This window comes from Enoplosus armatus, chromosome 6, assembly GCF_043641665.1.
Source record: "Enoplosus armatus isolate fEnoArm2 chromosome 6, fEnoArm2.hap1, whole genome shotgun sequence".
NCBI classification, from domain to species: Eukaryota; Metazoa; Chordata; class Actinopteri; order Centrarchiformes; family Enoplosidae; genus Enoplosus; species Enoplosus armatus.
In genome coordinates, this window is record NC_092185.1 from 1,950,972 (window position 1) to 1,966,409 (window position 15,438).

At 42.2% G+C, this 15,438-nt stretch overlaps 1 protein-coding gene across 1 annotated transcript; it reads right to left on the minus strand.

Annotated features, from left to right (window-relative positions):
- Positions 1-1,990: 1,990 nt before the first annotated feature.
- On the minus strand, positions 1,991-14,314 carry ckmt1 (creatine kinase, mitochondrial 1). The gene is made up of 9 exons (XM_070907954.1): positions 14,099-14,314; positions 12,060-12,258; positions 11,326-11,421; positions 9,054-9,275; positions 8,591-8,676; positions 5,477-5,600; positions 4,564-4,698; positions 3,814-3,939; positions 1,991-2,159 (listed from the first exon to the last, which is right to left on the minus strand). Exons 1-9 carry the CDS (start codon positions 14,242-14,244, stop codon positions 2,046-2,048), a joined length of 1,248 nt encoding a protein of 415 aa, XP_070764055.1. The 5' UTR covers positions 14,245-14,314; the 3' UTR covers positions 1,991-2,045.
- Between the last annotated feature and the right edge of the window lie 1,124 nt (positions 14,315-15,438).

A 15,438-nucleotide genomic window follows, 5' to 3' on the forward strand; every position in this document is an offset into this window, starting at 1 on the left:
TGTTTCAAGGTCACCCACTGGCATCTCAGCGCATCGCCTGTACACATTACACTACATACTGAAGGCTAAAACATTTTCATCATCACTCTCTTACAGTTCTGTCGTCACTGTTCCACCACCATTTTATCATGTGTGTGTGTGTGGCTGTGCGCTCTGCAGCTCTCTCCTGCACTGTGGAGATTTGTTTTCTGTTACCCACAAAGCCCCTTCACTCCCAAATCACAGCCCCCATTGCCTCTGTGAAGTGGTTGCCACGGCAACTGCTCCTCAGCCATATCTGGAACAAGGAGGAGGAGAGAAGAGGGAGAGGAGAGGTCTGCAGCAATATGCCTGTGACGTGCTCTGAGAGCTGCGAGACATAGAGAGGGAGGGAGGAAGAGGATGTGTGTGTGTATTCAGGGCATCAGAAGCTTCCTTCGAATCCTTCCAGAGAGGGAGAAACAGATTCCTGATGCCTCCAACACCAACACTTGACGTCTCAGCTGCGTCTCGTCACAACACTGAACGCCTTGTTGTCCGGTCAGCGTACGGACCGAAACACTGGAAAAATTGTTGCCCGTTTCATCAGCGGAGACAATAAAAGTCTATTCATTAACAATGGGACAAAGCACTTGATACACACTTCCTGCACCGCAGAGAAAACACTGGCGTCTTCGCATTCGCTTCCAAATAAAAAACGGACACATAGTCAGGTTCATATTCACTCTCAAGTGCAGAGGAGACGGCACACAATTCATTTAGCATGTTTTTCTGCTGTGGGTGTGTACTGCACCACAGTACGTGTTCACAGTAAAGTCTGGCAATATTCTATATTTTTGTTATTGCCAAAACATCCCATGAAAAGACCAAAACTAACTCTGTTTTAGACCGTCTCTCAATACTTTCCAACTTCCTTTTGTTAAAGGCAAAATGTATTTATTGACGACATGAAAAATATAGAATATCACCAGATTCATCCTTTGAAACAAGAACCCTGTGTACCAGCCTTCCAAGCATAATACAGATTTGTCATGCCTCTGACTAAACGTTGTCACATGACACTATGCAACCACGCTGATCGCAATCACGCTCCTCAAGCTTGGTTACCATGGTTACATAATGCTGGGGCTTCATGCTTTCGCAAAATCCTCTTGGATACCAAAGAATTAAATCCAGTTCATGTAGAAACTAAAAAAAAGCAACGCTCTATCAACAAATGAGAGACAGACAGAGCAGGAACAGGTACTGTTAAATAGATGATTTCTTTAATAAAAGACAGTGAGGCATTCAGTGATGAGCTGGAATGATATTGCTTCAGTAGCTTACAGTACAGAACCCAGCCCGGCCAGTGTGTGTTATAACGTTACACTTTGACACCAGTGTGTCATCAAACATACAAATCCTCTGGAGAACATGAGTCTCTTCAGTCTTACGCTGTTATTCTACATTCAAATCCACTCAAAACGGTGAAAACAAAACGTGTACACACAATCCACAATGGAAAGTATAGCACAAATGGATGGACCATACAAGCACCAGATAGAAGGAATGACCAATCAACACGCAGGAATGAGGGGAAGAGACAGACAGAGTATAGGACATGCGTTAGGAAGGAACAGAGGCAGGGGAGAGCCAGGTTTGGTGGGCTGAGGAGTGCTTTGGGAGCAGAGCCATAGATACTGATTGGCCATGCAGAGACGGGCAAAATGGCGGCCATCTTTTCTTCATAACAACAACCTACAGTTTGTGCTTCCTTCATTGATCTTTGCTGCCATTTTAGAGCTAGCTCTGTTTTTGAGTTTAAAGATGAAAACCCTTCAAATGCATCTGAAAACACACTTAAGCCCAATGCAATATTCTGGGACTCTGGTTTGGTTTAGCCAGATGGCTGCGTATAATATATGTAGATTATATTATAGTGAGGTATAGTGGGAGGGGTGATTAGATAAGTACTGGTAATAAATGAAGCAATGACATAGATATTTATAATATCTATGGGCACAGAGCGGGTGTTTGTGCATGTGTGTGTGCCCAGAGGTTTGTGGGGGGAGGTCAGGGATCAGTGTCTACTTGAACTGCTTAAGGGGTGGGGGCACCTTGATGTCCTGGCCTTTCTCCAGTCTCTTCTCACACTCGATTAGGTAGTTGACGCCATCAACCACGGTCTGCACCAGCTGGACCTGAGGGAGGGACGCATCAACATTTTAGAGCTTTTGTCCATTTCTGCATAAGAAAAATGATCCTCAGAACATAAAAACCCCTTGAGTCCACTCAAAAATATGTTTTGCTTATTGTTACTTCACTTGGATGTTTGACCTTCAGTGTGCAGAACGATGTATGAGCAGAGTTTGACACTACAAGAATAAATTCATCTGCTGAAGGGGGGAAAGTCTGTGTGTACTCAACTTTAAATCTCAGTTTAAGATGTGCGCATATCTGCGAACTAAAACTAGTTTGAAAGTCAATCATGATCCAACATGCAGTGAAGTAGGAGACATCGTGTGTCAGTTAAACATAGTATTCTTATGTATTAAAACTGTCTGGATCTTTCATATTTTATATTTGGTTTCCAACAGCATGAAAAGAATACTATACCTTAGAAACACGTGGCCTGAGATAGACGGTACATTTCATTAAGTCATTTAATTTAAGATGAATACTGAGTTAAATTATCATGAAAGACTCTTTTTCTTAATTTTCTCAGAAATAAAGATTTTTGTTTTGCACATCAGGGACAGTGCATCTGCCCATCTATTAACTTGTGGACTCCACCCTCAGAGTTCTCATCAGTCTGGGTGACGGAGGACCAAACAGCACTGAGCAGCCTCTCGAAATACAGCAGTGGATGTAGAAGTCAGACGGCTGCAATGCTCCACTTACCCTCCAATACTTCAATTTACACATGGATTTACTTTTGCACAGAAGCAATGAGCAGTCTCTGGTCTCCCAATCACAAAAAGTCCCTTCATCAAGTTATGTAACAGTACACCTTGTACACTGCACCCCGCCCAGAAACAGTGAAGAGCCATCTCCCCTCTCTTCATCTAATCAGCATAAAATAAGCACCCACACACTCACAACAATAGAGAACAGCTCCATTGTACTGTATGACTCTGTCACACAGGCATGACAGCATGACCAAGGACATAACAAAGACACACGACATGTACAGCCTGGACAGGAGCGCTCCTCTCTTCTTCTTCTCCTCTCACAATTGTGAAAAACAGCTTTGGCTCCATTTGGTCCGAAAAAAACGACCCTCAACAATGTTTTGTGCCATAACTGAATTGTTATCAGTGTAATCTCTACAAACAGATATCTGCATATGAATCTGCATGAATGAATGATTTTAGTATCGGAGGCATTCTGGTTTGAAGTAGTATTGACCCACTGATACACTGACTGTTAGAGCAGGCTTTGGTTACATGCAGGGAAACTTCAGTGTTTCAATGTGGATGTTGTATTTTACTGCCGTAGATGTTTCAGGTTGAGCTCAGTTGAACTACTTTATATACTGTTGGGTTGTTTAATCTGCAGCGATGCATCATATTCTATAAGATCATCATGTGTTTGTACCATCGCTGTCCTGTGAGAACCACGTATGACGGTGCATTGTCCAGCTGAGGGTTTAAATAGTTTATTTAGCTGAAGAACACATAAAGGAACACTTCATCATTCAGTTTATCAGAAAAAAAATTTGTATTAAAAATCACCAAATTTGGAGATACATGGTTTTGACTGGCTTTGCTCTGTTGACGACAGGTAGAGAATTATTCACACCATGTGTCTTCACTCCGCCCTCATCTCTGTGCATTTCTACATAGGTTTCCCTACCTCAGACTGTCCCAGGCGGTCCAGGTTGGAGATGTCGAACACACCGCCCACAGCAGCGGTGTCCACACCACCCGTCCCTCGCTTCTGCAGACGCAGGTTGCTCAGGATCTTACTGAAGCGGGGATCCTGGGGGTTAGAGGAGAGGAGTTACTCCATACAGCTTCAAAGCACTTTAATCATCATATTACTCAATGTGCATTTTTTTTCTTCCATGTATCTGCAGGTATCATTCAGACATTGCGATTTCACAACCTCTTTTACCACCAACATTCAATAAATAAACATCTTATTTCCAGGTGAACATGACCAATAAAAGTTCGGAAAATGATTTGTCAGTATGAATTGTTGCACAACATAATTTCTAACTGCGTAAAACTCAGGCAATGAAAACTCTGGCATTTAGTGATACGTGATATGTGCCATACACAGAACACATTTTGTAGTTGACATGCATGTGGGTCCAATATGTGTAAATAATGTACTAAAACTTGAGAAAATAGAACTAACTCTGGTGCTCGTCCCATTCTCATCTTTTCAGGAGAAAATACTAAATAGCACAGACTGAGAAGACAAGATCATTTTGGCCTTAACTTTATAATTTAAAACTTTGATGTTTTTGAGGCCATGCAGACGTTCTGTTTGTGGTTTATCAATGTGTGACAAGAATAGAATAGTAACACAAAAGATGCCCCATTACTCATTAAGTATAAATATCGAATTATTTTCTTTGTATTACATCTAATGAGTTACCTTGCTCAACAGGGGCAGCTTGACGTGGACCCCGGCCCTGAGCCCTGTGCCCAGGTTAGAGGGGCAGGTGAGGACGTAACCGAGCCTCTCGTTCCACATGAACTCCCAGCCTCGCTCCTGGATCAGACGCTCCACCTTAGAGAGAGAGAATCAGTCACAACACAGTGAGTGTTTCATTCATAAAATCTCTCACCTTTGGTACGTTTGATGGATGTGTACACACTGTTCATACACAGCAAACTGCTTGTAGCTGTTGATTTTTCATTTTTCAGAGCGGACAAGTAAAGAATGGAGAGTTGTTGACTTGTAGGACTGTTAAATGAACTCTGGTGGGAGTGGACTGAAGCAAACACTGGCTTAGTGTTGGAGTTAAATTGATGCTAATGTAACACTGAGGTATTTTGTTACACCCTCAGTGTGCAACAGTGCAGCAGCAGATGTTGCATTGCTTGTTCTGTGCTCTTTTTCTAATGGGGAACTTGGACTGCTTGGATAAATAGTTTATGTTTGCACGACCATGTTTGGACAATGTGTTTTTGTGCATCTGTCGTCAGGCTTTATTTTCGTGGCAGTGCAAAGACAGATAGTACAGTATAAGCAGTTCTGTGCTGTTGCAAGCGTACTGTATATGCTGTACACTGTATTAATGCCCTCCACTTTGACTGATTAAATCCCTGCAGTCGTGTCTGTTACAGCTGCTACCTTAAAGATGCTATGATCCAATAACAAACACCAGACTGCTGCAAAATAACCACAGTGTACAGTATGTGCTTCAACGTGTGACATGCTGAGATGCTTTGGAAACATGGTGCATACAGTTCAGAGTGAAACATAGTTCAGACTCCTCTCTCTCAATCCCAGCCATGGTCTCTCTCATCGCAACACCTTAAACAATATACAAACACAGCCGTACCTCCTTGAGGCCTCTACAGAACCTCTCAAAGACTCTCTTCATGTTCCCTCCCTTCTCCATGGAGATGACCCTGGTGTGATCTTCCTCATTGACCCAAATGAGGAAAGTCTTCTCGTTGTTGTGCCTGCACAGAGAGAAGTTATTGAGTTATACAGTAATGATCCCTGTGGGTTATTTGTCCTCTGCATTTGCCCCAAGGAGCAGTGGACAGACACAGTGCAGCACACAGGGAGGGGTCATTTATTCTGATGCAGTAACCAGAAACACAGAGCTGAGTTTTTTTTTTAACGTTCTTAATATTCTTAATATGAATATTTGGTAAATACATAAATTAATATTTGGATCTTTTTCCAGAATCAATACAGAAGAGGTATTTTGGAAAGTGTGCAGGATAAGTTAATAAGTAGAGTCAATTGGTTTTGAGTTTTCTCTATTAATGTCTCCCTTAATGATATTGGGGAGTAGAGAGGAGGCCATGAAGCATCAGTGACTGAGGATAATGCTTGTTTCTGCCGCAGGTCATTGACTGTTGTGAGTGGTCTGCAAGGCTGCACTGTGCTTACAAGACCTTGTAATATGGTATTGATTTATGACATACTTTAAAGAACCTAGACACCTCATGAAACATAATGCAAAGTAACATCTGTTGGATGGAAACCTCACAACTCATAAAGATCAGTTTGACAGTAATAGAGAAAAGCGTACAGTTCTTGGAAACTATGTGAGTAAGAAAGAAAAGAACAAGAAAGGCGTGTTTTTATTTCTAAAAATAATTTAAACAAGTCAATAGACAAAGTATGCAGTAAGTGTTCCTATCTTTAGCCACACTAGCGATGGGGCTCTGTGCATGGTGATCCATCAGTAGGTTTGTCTGTCCATTGGTCCTATAAGTGTCCAGATTGAAAGATCTCAGCTATTAGACAGATTAAATGGTGCATTGGACATTGATGGTCTTCAGAGTACAAATCCTAGTCCCCTTCGCTATTAAAAAATATCACTTGTCGCACACTTTAGCTCATATAACCTTTAATCTGGTAAGTCCCATTGAGATTTGGGGAGACCTGAGATACAGATAGCATGATACTGCAAAAATGAATCACCAAAGTCCAATGAATTTAGCTGTAAATATTCATGGAAATCAGTAGATTAATCATTTTGGTCACCCTCTGTCCCTCCCTCAAGTGCCACAGTAGGGCCGAATTTATTAAAAATCTGAAAAGCAGAGTGACATTTGCTGAACACGTTCCTGCTCCCCAGAGGAAGCATCCATTGGATTTTGACTCCTATTAGCACCAATCTCAGGGCAAAATGTCAACCTCTTCCACATGCTATTAGCCACTGTCAGCCACTACAGAGGCTTTTTGTCCATACTGACCTCTTTAATTTTCTTAGAGATATAATAATGTAATGGATAGGTTATGGAGACAGCAGGTTTGGGAGAGTAAGAGGGAGAGAGAGAGGAGTTAGAAGGAAATACAGTAGTGCAGGATACTTGAAAGACAGAGAGGGAGGTGTGAAACAAAAAAGGAGTATTAGAAGGGTGGGGGAGGATACGCAAAAATTAAGAGAAAGTAGAGCGGAACATATGGGCGGTGGAACAATGATAGAAAAGAGGGGGGAGAATGAGCCAGAGAGGGAAAGAGAAAGCTACCAGTGGACCTGAAAGAAGAGATGATGGAGGGATGAAGTGAAGGTGAATTATTAAAGAGAGGAGAGGAGAGGCTGGCAGAAGCAGAGAGGAGGGAGGCTGGTGATTGATTTTGGCTGGCTGACGCGTTGCATTGGTCTATTCCTGGGTACATGCCGAAACTCAATGCTAAGGGAGCATTGTCTGCATTGCTAATACACCTCCAGCACAGCTCAGCAACAGGGACATGGCATTGTTGGAGCAACCATGCCAGGGTAGAAAGGAATGGTGAAGTTCTTGTAAAATGGATGCCTGTAAAATTCATTTACTAAGCAATTAAGTGTTGAAAGATTGGCCTGATTTGGGACAGAGGGAAGATTACAGTTACATAATGTTTTGTATGACCTGCTGCCATTTCCAGCAATGGAGAAAAAAATCATACAAATCCTCTTGGCTTTAACTAAATGTTAATTTGTCAGAATGACAGAATTACCCCCGAAAATGCTCTTCCTGTCAAAACATAACAGCTATATAGACGACCAAAAGCACCTTGGAGAAACGGTGTTAAAAGGGAGGCTGCTACAGAGAATCTGATGGAGGGCTGAACAGAAATCGTGCAAAACCAACCTAGTTGGTTTAAGATATAAACACACTATAATTTTAACAAAGAAATGAAATCAGCAAGCGACAAACTGATTAATTCCATCAAATCAATCACGTTTTTTATATCTGAAATAGTATTGCAGTTTCTTATACCTCAGGCTTGTCCTCAACTTCACATCAATGCAATACAAGAGTTCGCTGTGTAATTTCTCATCTACAGTTTTAACTCCAGAGATCTGGAGGAAATGATAAAGTCTTCCACCTGCTCTGTTAAGTCCACTACAATGATTCATTCTGTCCTTCCTCCATAAAAACTGACAACCCCAAATGTCTTTAAGGAGGTAAGAAATGTCCCTGCCTCTCTTAAGCATGCTGTCATTTTTGATCCACAATGTATATAAGATCAATATTGATTCAAAAAGAATTCCCAATTGAGTTTCGTTTAACCTACTGCTACCTTTGACGCTGTTGATCGTGACATTTGCTTTACAGCAGAGGAGCTGCTTTGTTTCCATTAGAAGTTTTACAGCTGTTGAAACAAAATTGTTCTCAGGAGTTCCACAAGGGTCCAACCTGGGAGCTTTGCTTTTTAATTTGTATGCTTCTGCTTGGCAACATTATAAGGAGATTTTGTGTATTTTACCATTCATACACATAATGGCATACATACTGTATTTCCCTCTTCTATAGGTTGCAATAATGCTTGATTATCAATAGAAACGTTCTATATACGACTTAGTGTTGTATTCCTAACGCCTATTGTGTTTACTTGTAATGAAATTCACTAATATATACAAATGATATTACCCCACAATGTCTTGGCCTTGAATAAGGAAGTGTGTTCAATCAACAAGAACCTTGTATCATCAAGTCCTTCCACTTACCAGATGCCACGGGCATCGGGCCAGTCACGAGCCATGCCTGCACACGTCAGGAGGGGTGACACAGGTTTGTCAAACAGGAAGTGGTCCTATTGTAAATACAGAGAACAGACGTTTTACTCAAAGTGCCAACAATGGCTATGACTGAAGCAGTGAAAACTTAGATTGCGCAGTATTATCCCACCGAGACAGAAACAAGGGTGTGAGACTTGAGAATCTTTCTCATTGCGGGAGGGAGAAGAATGTCATGGGCCCACACCCATTTCAGCGTAGGTGTGTTGACAGCTCATTGTCGCCAGGGTTAGGGCTTGTACTGTGAAAAGATTCTACAAAAACACAAACCAAGCTCCAAAAAAATAAATAAAATACCCCTGTTTGAAACCCAATATAGCCATTATGGACATGATGCATTAGCCTGGATTTGTCTTGCATTCACACTTCATATGCATACAGCAGCATCACTCACATCAATGAGCTGCTGCTGCTCCTCTTCTGTCATCTGGGTGAGACTGTAGTACCTCCCAGTCAGGTCATTCTTCAGGCCGGCGAGGGCGTCCACCACCACCCTCTCCACTTCTCTGCGCTCTGCCCGGGTGCAGGCGGGGGGCAGGCTCAGCCCACGGATACTGCGGCCCGTTCTCACCCTGGACGACAGCACGTAACGCTCGTCAAAGTTGCCTGAGTGGATCTGAAGCAAAGACAGGTAGTGAAATATTTCTACATATATTTCACACATTATATCACCCAATACGTTCAATGTATAATTATATTACTGATATATATATATATATATATATATATATATATATATATATATATATATAGGGTTGAGCAGGTCTGCTAATATACATATACAGTGCATCCGGAAAGTATTCACAGCGCTTCACTTTTTCCACATTTTGTTATGTTGCAGCCTTATACCAAAATGGATTAAATTCATTTTTTTCCTCAAAATTCTACACACAACACCCCATAATGACAACGTGAAAAAAGTTTGAGATTTTTGCAAATTTATTAAAAATAAAAAACCTGAGAAATCACATGTACATAAGTATTCACAGCCTTTGCTCAATACTTTGTTGATGCACCTTTGGCAGCAATTACAGCCTCAAGTCTTTTTGAATATGATGCCACAAGCTTGGCACACCTATCTTTGGGCAGTTTCACCCATTCCTCTTTGCAGCACCTCTCAAGCTCCATCAGGTTGGATGGGAAGCGTCGGTGCACAGCCATTTTCAGATCTCTCCAGAGATGTTCAATCGGATTCAAGTCTGGGCTCTGGCTGGGCCACTCAAGGACATTCACAGAGTTGTCCTGAAGCCACTCCTTTGATATCTTGGCTGTGTGCTTAGGGTCGTTGTCCTGCTGAAAGATAAACCGTCGCCCCAGTCTGAGGTCAAGAGCGCTCTGGAGCAGGATTTCATCCAGGATGTCTCTGTACTTTGCTGCATTCATCTTTCCCTCTATCCTGACTAGTCTCCCAGTTCCTGCCGCTGAAAAACATCCCCACAGCATGATGCTGCCACCACCATGCTTCACTGTAGGGATGGTATTGGCCTGGTGATGAGCGGTGCCTGGTTTCCTCCAAACGTGACGCCTGGCATTCACACCAAAGAGTTCAATCTTTGTCTCATCAGACCAGAGAATTTTGTTTCTCATGGTCTGAGAGTCCTTCAGGTGCCTTTTGGCAAACTCCAGGCGGGCTGCTATGTGCCTTTTACTAAGGAGTGGCTTCCGTCTGGCCACTCTACCATACAGGCCTGATTGGTGGATTGCTGCAGAGATGGTTGTCCTTCTGGAAGGTTCTCCTCTCTCCACAGAGGAACTCTGGAGCTCTGACAGAGTGACCATCGGGTTCTTGGTCACCTCCCTGACTAAGGCCCTTCTCCCCCGATTACTCAGTTTAGATGGCCGGCCAGCTCTAGGAAGAGTCCTGGTGGTTCCGAACTTCTTCCACTTACGGATGATGGAGGCCACTGTGCTCATTGGGACCTTCAAAGCAGCAGAAATTTTTCTGTAACCTTCCCCAGATTTGTGCCTCGAGACAATCCTGTCTCGGAGGTCTACAGACAATTCCTTTGACTTCATGTTTGGTTTGTGCTCTGACATGCACTGTCAACTGTGGGACCTTATATAGACAGGTGTGTGCCTTTCCAAATCATGTCCAATCAACTGAATTTACCACAGGTGGACTCCAATTAAGCTGCAGAAACATCTCAAGGATGATCAGTGGAAACAGGATGCACCTGAGCTCAATTTTGAGCTTCATGGCAAAGGCTGTGAATACTTATGTACATGTGATTTCTTAGTTTTTTATTTTTAATAAATTTGCAAAAATTTCAAAAAAACTTTTTTCACATTGTCATTATGGGGTGTTGTGTGTAGAATTTTGAGGAAAAAAATTAATTTAATCCATTTTGGAATAAGGGTGTAACATAACAAAATGTGGAAAAAGTGAAGCGCCGTGAATACTTTCCGGATGCACTGTATATATATATATATATATATATATATATATATATATATCACAGCTGTTGGCTGTTTTTGCAATGAGAAAATGTGGTATTTGTTCAACTCAGATCAACATTGTAAGAAAGCACAACACAATAAACATTGTTTGCTTGTTTTTTCATTGTTAAGTATAACACTTCTTAAATAATTGCAGCAAGTCACCAGCATGCAGAATGAAACAATCTCTCTGACAAGAAGAAGCTCTGTGTTGTTAGTGAGAGTATTACCTTGCTGGCATCCAGGTCGGTGGGGTGCTTCATGGCCAGGGGGTCATAGCCGTTGTGCCTCTCTTTGATTATAGGGTTGAGCAGGTCTGCAAATACCTGAAACAGAAACCCAAATACAAAATAAATGATCAGCCAAATCACAACTACCAAAAAAGGAAACTGTAAAGAATTCTTCACATGGTCACAAACTTTTATTTAATCAAAAATGTCTTGTAATGCACTTGGATGCATTTAAGCATTTAGGATGCAACCTAGAGTCTTTGACAACTACACATCCTTTACCTGCCTTGACCTGCACCTGCAAGCGCTCCCACTGATCAGATATACTGAAAATATACTGACTACTGTAAGAAGTCCACATTTTTGTGGCCTCTAAAGGAAGTGCGCGATTAAAATGGAAATATAGTTGGACCCTCACTATAGATAGACATGGAGACATCCCAAAAGAGGTGTCCTAGCCTAAAACTCTCCCTCTCCTGTGTTGTAATACTCCTTGCACAGAGACAGGGCAGGGGAAGATGGATGACTGCATTATCTGTGGTTGTGGTACTTCACTATGTCATTTTCTGCTGTTTGGACTTTGTCAATGTTGCCCATGTCACTATAAACTCCAACTGGCGGCCTGGGGAGGCTGCGGTCGGCCATGACACTTGTATGATGCACAAGGCCCTTGTCTTCACCCAACAGTGAGGAGCATGCATGTGTGTGTTTGAAAAGGTGCAATGATGTCTGACCTCGTAGGACTCCTCGTCTCCTGCCACCATGCCAACAGTCTTGATGAAGGGGTGCCCAGGGTTGTCCACGCCCGTCTGGATGGCCGCGTCCAGCGTGTAACCGTTGGGAGTGGCCTTATCGCACAACTTGGCATAGATGGCAGGTGTCAGGTTACTTGCCATGCAGTTGTTGTGTTTGCGCAGGTCAGGGTACTCCGCACTGCACAAATACAAATGCAAGATAACATATTGCTGCATTGATCTTTGAGAAAGAAAAAAAATCTTTTTAGCATTGTGGGCACAGGCTAATCATGGAGCTGTGCCCTTGGACCAGGTGTGGAGTGAGTGACTCATTCAAGGACACTTCCACATGGCACGTACACAGGGGACTGGTTTAAACCTAGTCCTTCTGGCTATGGGACACCCTGCTGTGAAAGAAGCCTACTAGTTTAGCTTCGGCTAGAAGCTGAGAAATGGCCCAGGAAGTTGACAGGCAGAACAGTTCAGCTCTGTTCAGAGCCAACAGGCTCAGTATAGTCAATGTTTAAATCTTCATGAGATGTTAAAAGTGCCATTATTTTAATGCAGATGAAGAAAGCCTTTAGATTTATCTTTATACAGTAAAATAATGCTGCTGAATTAACAAAAACAGACTGATGATTAATGCACCTCTATCTTCAAATGGATTATTTAGGCTCTCGGAAAGGACCTGCTGTCAAAGACTGGCAAACAAAATACTTTCTTCAGGCCAAAGATGGAATGAGAGGTTCTAGGTTTGGCATGACTAAAACTGCAGCAGCAGCACAGACTAAGGAGTTTGCCAGTTTCTGTTTCCTGCTGTCTGCCAAGATAAGGAAGGCTGAGATACTTACATTTAAAATGATATACACTAACTGTATGTTATAATTGTTCCCTATGACTATATTTCTGACATGAAGAAACTTGACTCAGGCCTTATTCCTACCTTCAGACATCAGTTTTTATTATTACTATTATTATACGTATGCCTTTCTTAGATAGCACCAGTAGAGATGTGACAGGAAATGAGGGAGAGAGATGCAATAAAGGCTGCAGCCTGTGGTTGGCGTCCCGACCCCCCCCCCAGCCACGGGGACCCCATTGCGGCGCCTTCACAGCCAGGAAAGCACAGGTGGCCACACACACAAGATGCTCTCTAAGTGCGCCAGTCAGATCACACTGAAGGTGCTGCAATAACATGCGCCTATTGTGCAACATGCATGTTGTCATCGCAGGATTTAATAATAATAATAATAATAATAATAATAATAATAATAATAAGGCCTCGCCTGAGCCCACAGACTTCCATCTCCAAACCAGAATGCCAACGCCTTTCTAGTTGGAGACATTTGGCGACTAGTAGATTCCTGGTGGTGTAAAGACTCTCTGCTCCCTCTGAGTGACCGCTGTGAGACCGTTATGCAACACAGTCTGGGCCGGGTTTTATATCTAAGCAGCAGATAACGTTTAACTAATCTGTAACGTTATATAGGCTCTGTTTAATAATGCGGCGCGTCGTGGGACACGTACGCATCAACTCTCCCCCCGCAGCCTCTCTGTCTGTCATTCACACCCGTTTATATGCCATCATATACTCAGCAGCAGCTCTGGGATCAGGTGCAGGAGACAGATATATAATACTATATATAATACATCTTAATACTGAACGAGAGACGTGGAGCTATAACGTTAATGTGTCAGTAACGGTGCGTTTAAAGTGACTTCGCTTCGTGTCCCATGGCAGCTAATATTAATATATTACTATATTAATATATTACCATTGCTGTGATATGATAGCCTATTCATTTTTGTATTTAGTCTGATTAATTAATTGTGAGTTGTTTTAAAGATAGTTGTAAAGCTAGCAAGGTTCCTCTGCTGCTACACATCCCGCCTTTTTCATTCAATCACACACGAACGCAGGTTTTTAATACTGAATAACATATTTACGCCTAATTTGTGTCGACGACGTGACATTTCAGGGACCGGGACTTCTTAATCAACGAACACACTGAGGCCGTGTACAGGCGGGGCAACGTTACCTGGCGGGGTAACTCCTCCGTACTTGGGCTCCGGCGCTGACATGTTCCCGGTGGATCAGGAACCCAGCCGTTACCGAGCCTCCCACCAACGACAGGATCCCGATGTGCCGTTTGGAGGTCAGGATTCTCGAGAAGCTGCTCGCCATTTTTGTTTTCTTTTAGCGGCGTTTAAAAACGTATAATATCCAGGGAGGGAGGGACAGGTGGACGGGAGCGGCGGGGATGAGGAGCGTCTGATGGAATGATACAGAGGAGAGAGACTCAACCGGAGCGACGTCAAGATGGACGGAGACACGCAGGACGACACCGGACATTCTGCTCTGCCTTCAAAATAAAAGCACAAGCTTTCTGTGTGTTTATCTTGGAAACATGTCCATCAGTGGTGGAATGGAACTAAGTACATTTATTCAAGCACTGCACAGTACAAATTTCATGTACTTGTGCTTTACTTGAGTATGTCCATTTCCCTTCGTTTTCTACTTTATTACATTTCAGAGGGAAATTCTTTACTGCACTACATTTATTTGCCAGCTATCGTTACTGGTTAACTTACAGATTCATATTTTACTCACAAAACACATAAACAGTTAGTATTAAATATGATACATTGCTGTAGATTAAATTTTCTCCACCTTGAGCAGCTGCAACATTAAAATAATTTAAATATGAAATTATGTTTATATTTGAATGCATCAGCAATAATAACCCACTAATTTAATATATAATAGTAATAATATATATATCTTTATATATGCATATTATGGTCTTAACACTTATTTGAATCTTGTCTAAGTGCATAGCTAAACAATTGTCTTACTGATTCTAACCACAATCCTGACTGTGCACTCATGGTAGGAATGTGTCTATATATGTACTTTAACCTCCCATGTATACTCACAATGACTACAGGCAGGCTCTATTTAACACCCACATCCAAAACCTGGTAATGCAAGGACAGGCAGATCAGCAGCAGCAGCAGATAAAGTTGATTTCAACCTCAAAACACAGTATGCCTAATATTTTTACCTCTATTTACTGAGGCACTGCTCAATTAAGAGTGGGCACACATTTTGTAAATCCCTTTTTCAAGTGTTTTACAAAATGATGGAGTTCATTGTAAAAAAGTAAAATATTCTTTATCTAGATAAACTTATACACTCCAAACTCCACTAAATGGTGATCACTACGGGTTTTATTGTGAAATTTGCCTTGTAAAGGAAGTCACATAGGTTGTTGTGGCCAGCCTGACAGTGGTGGAGAAGTGCGTGGTGTGAATGCTGAAGGACATCAGCGGCTGCAGCACTGAGGTCAACAACACTGAGTAACTCCACAAAACACCT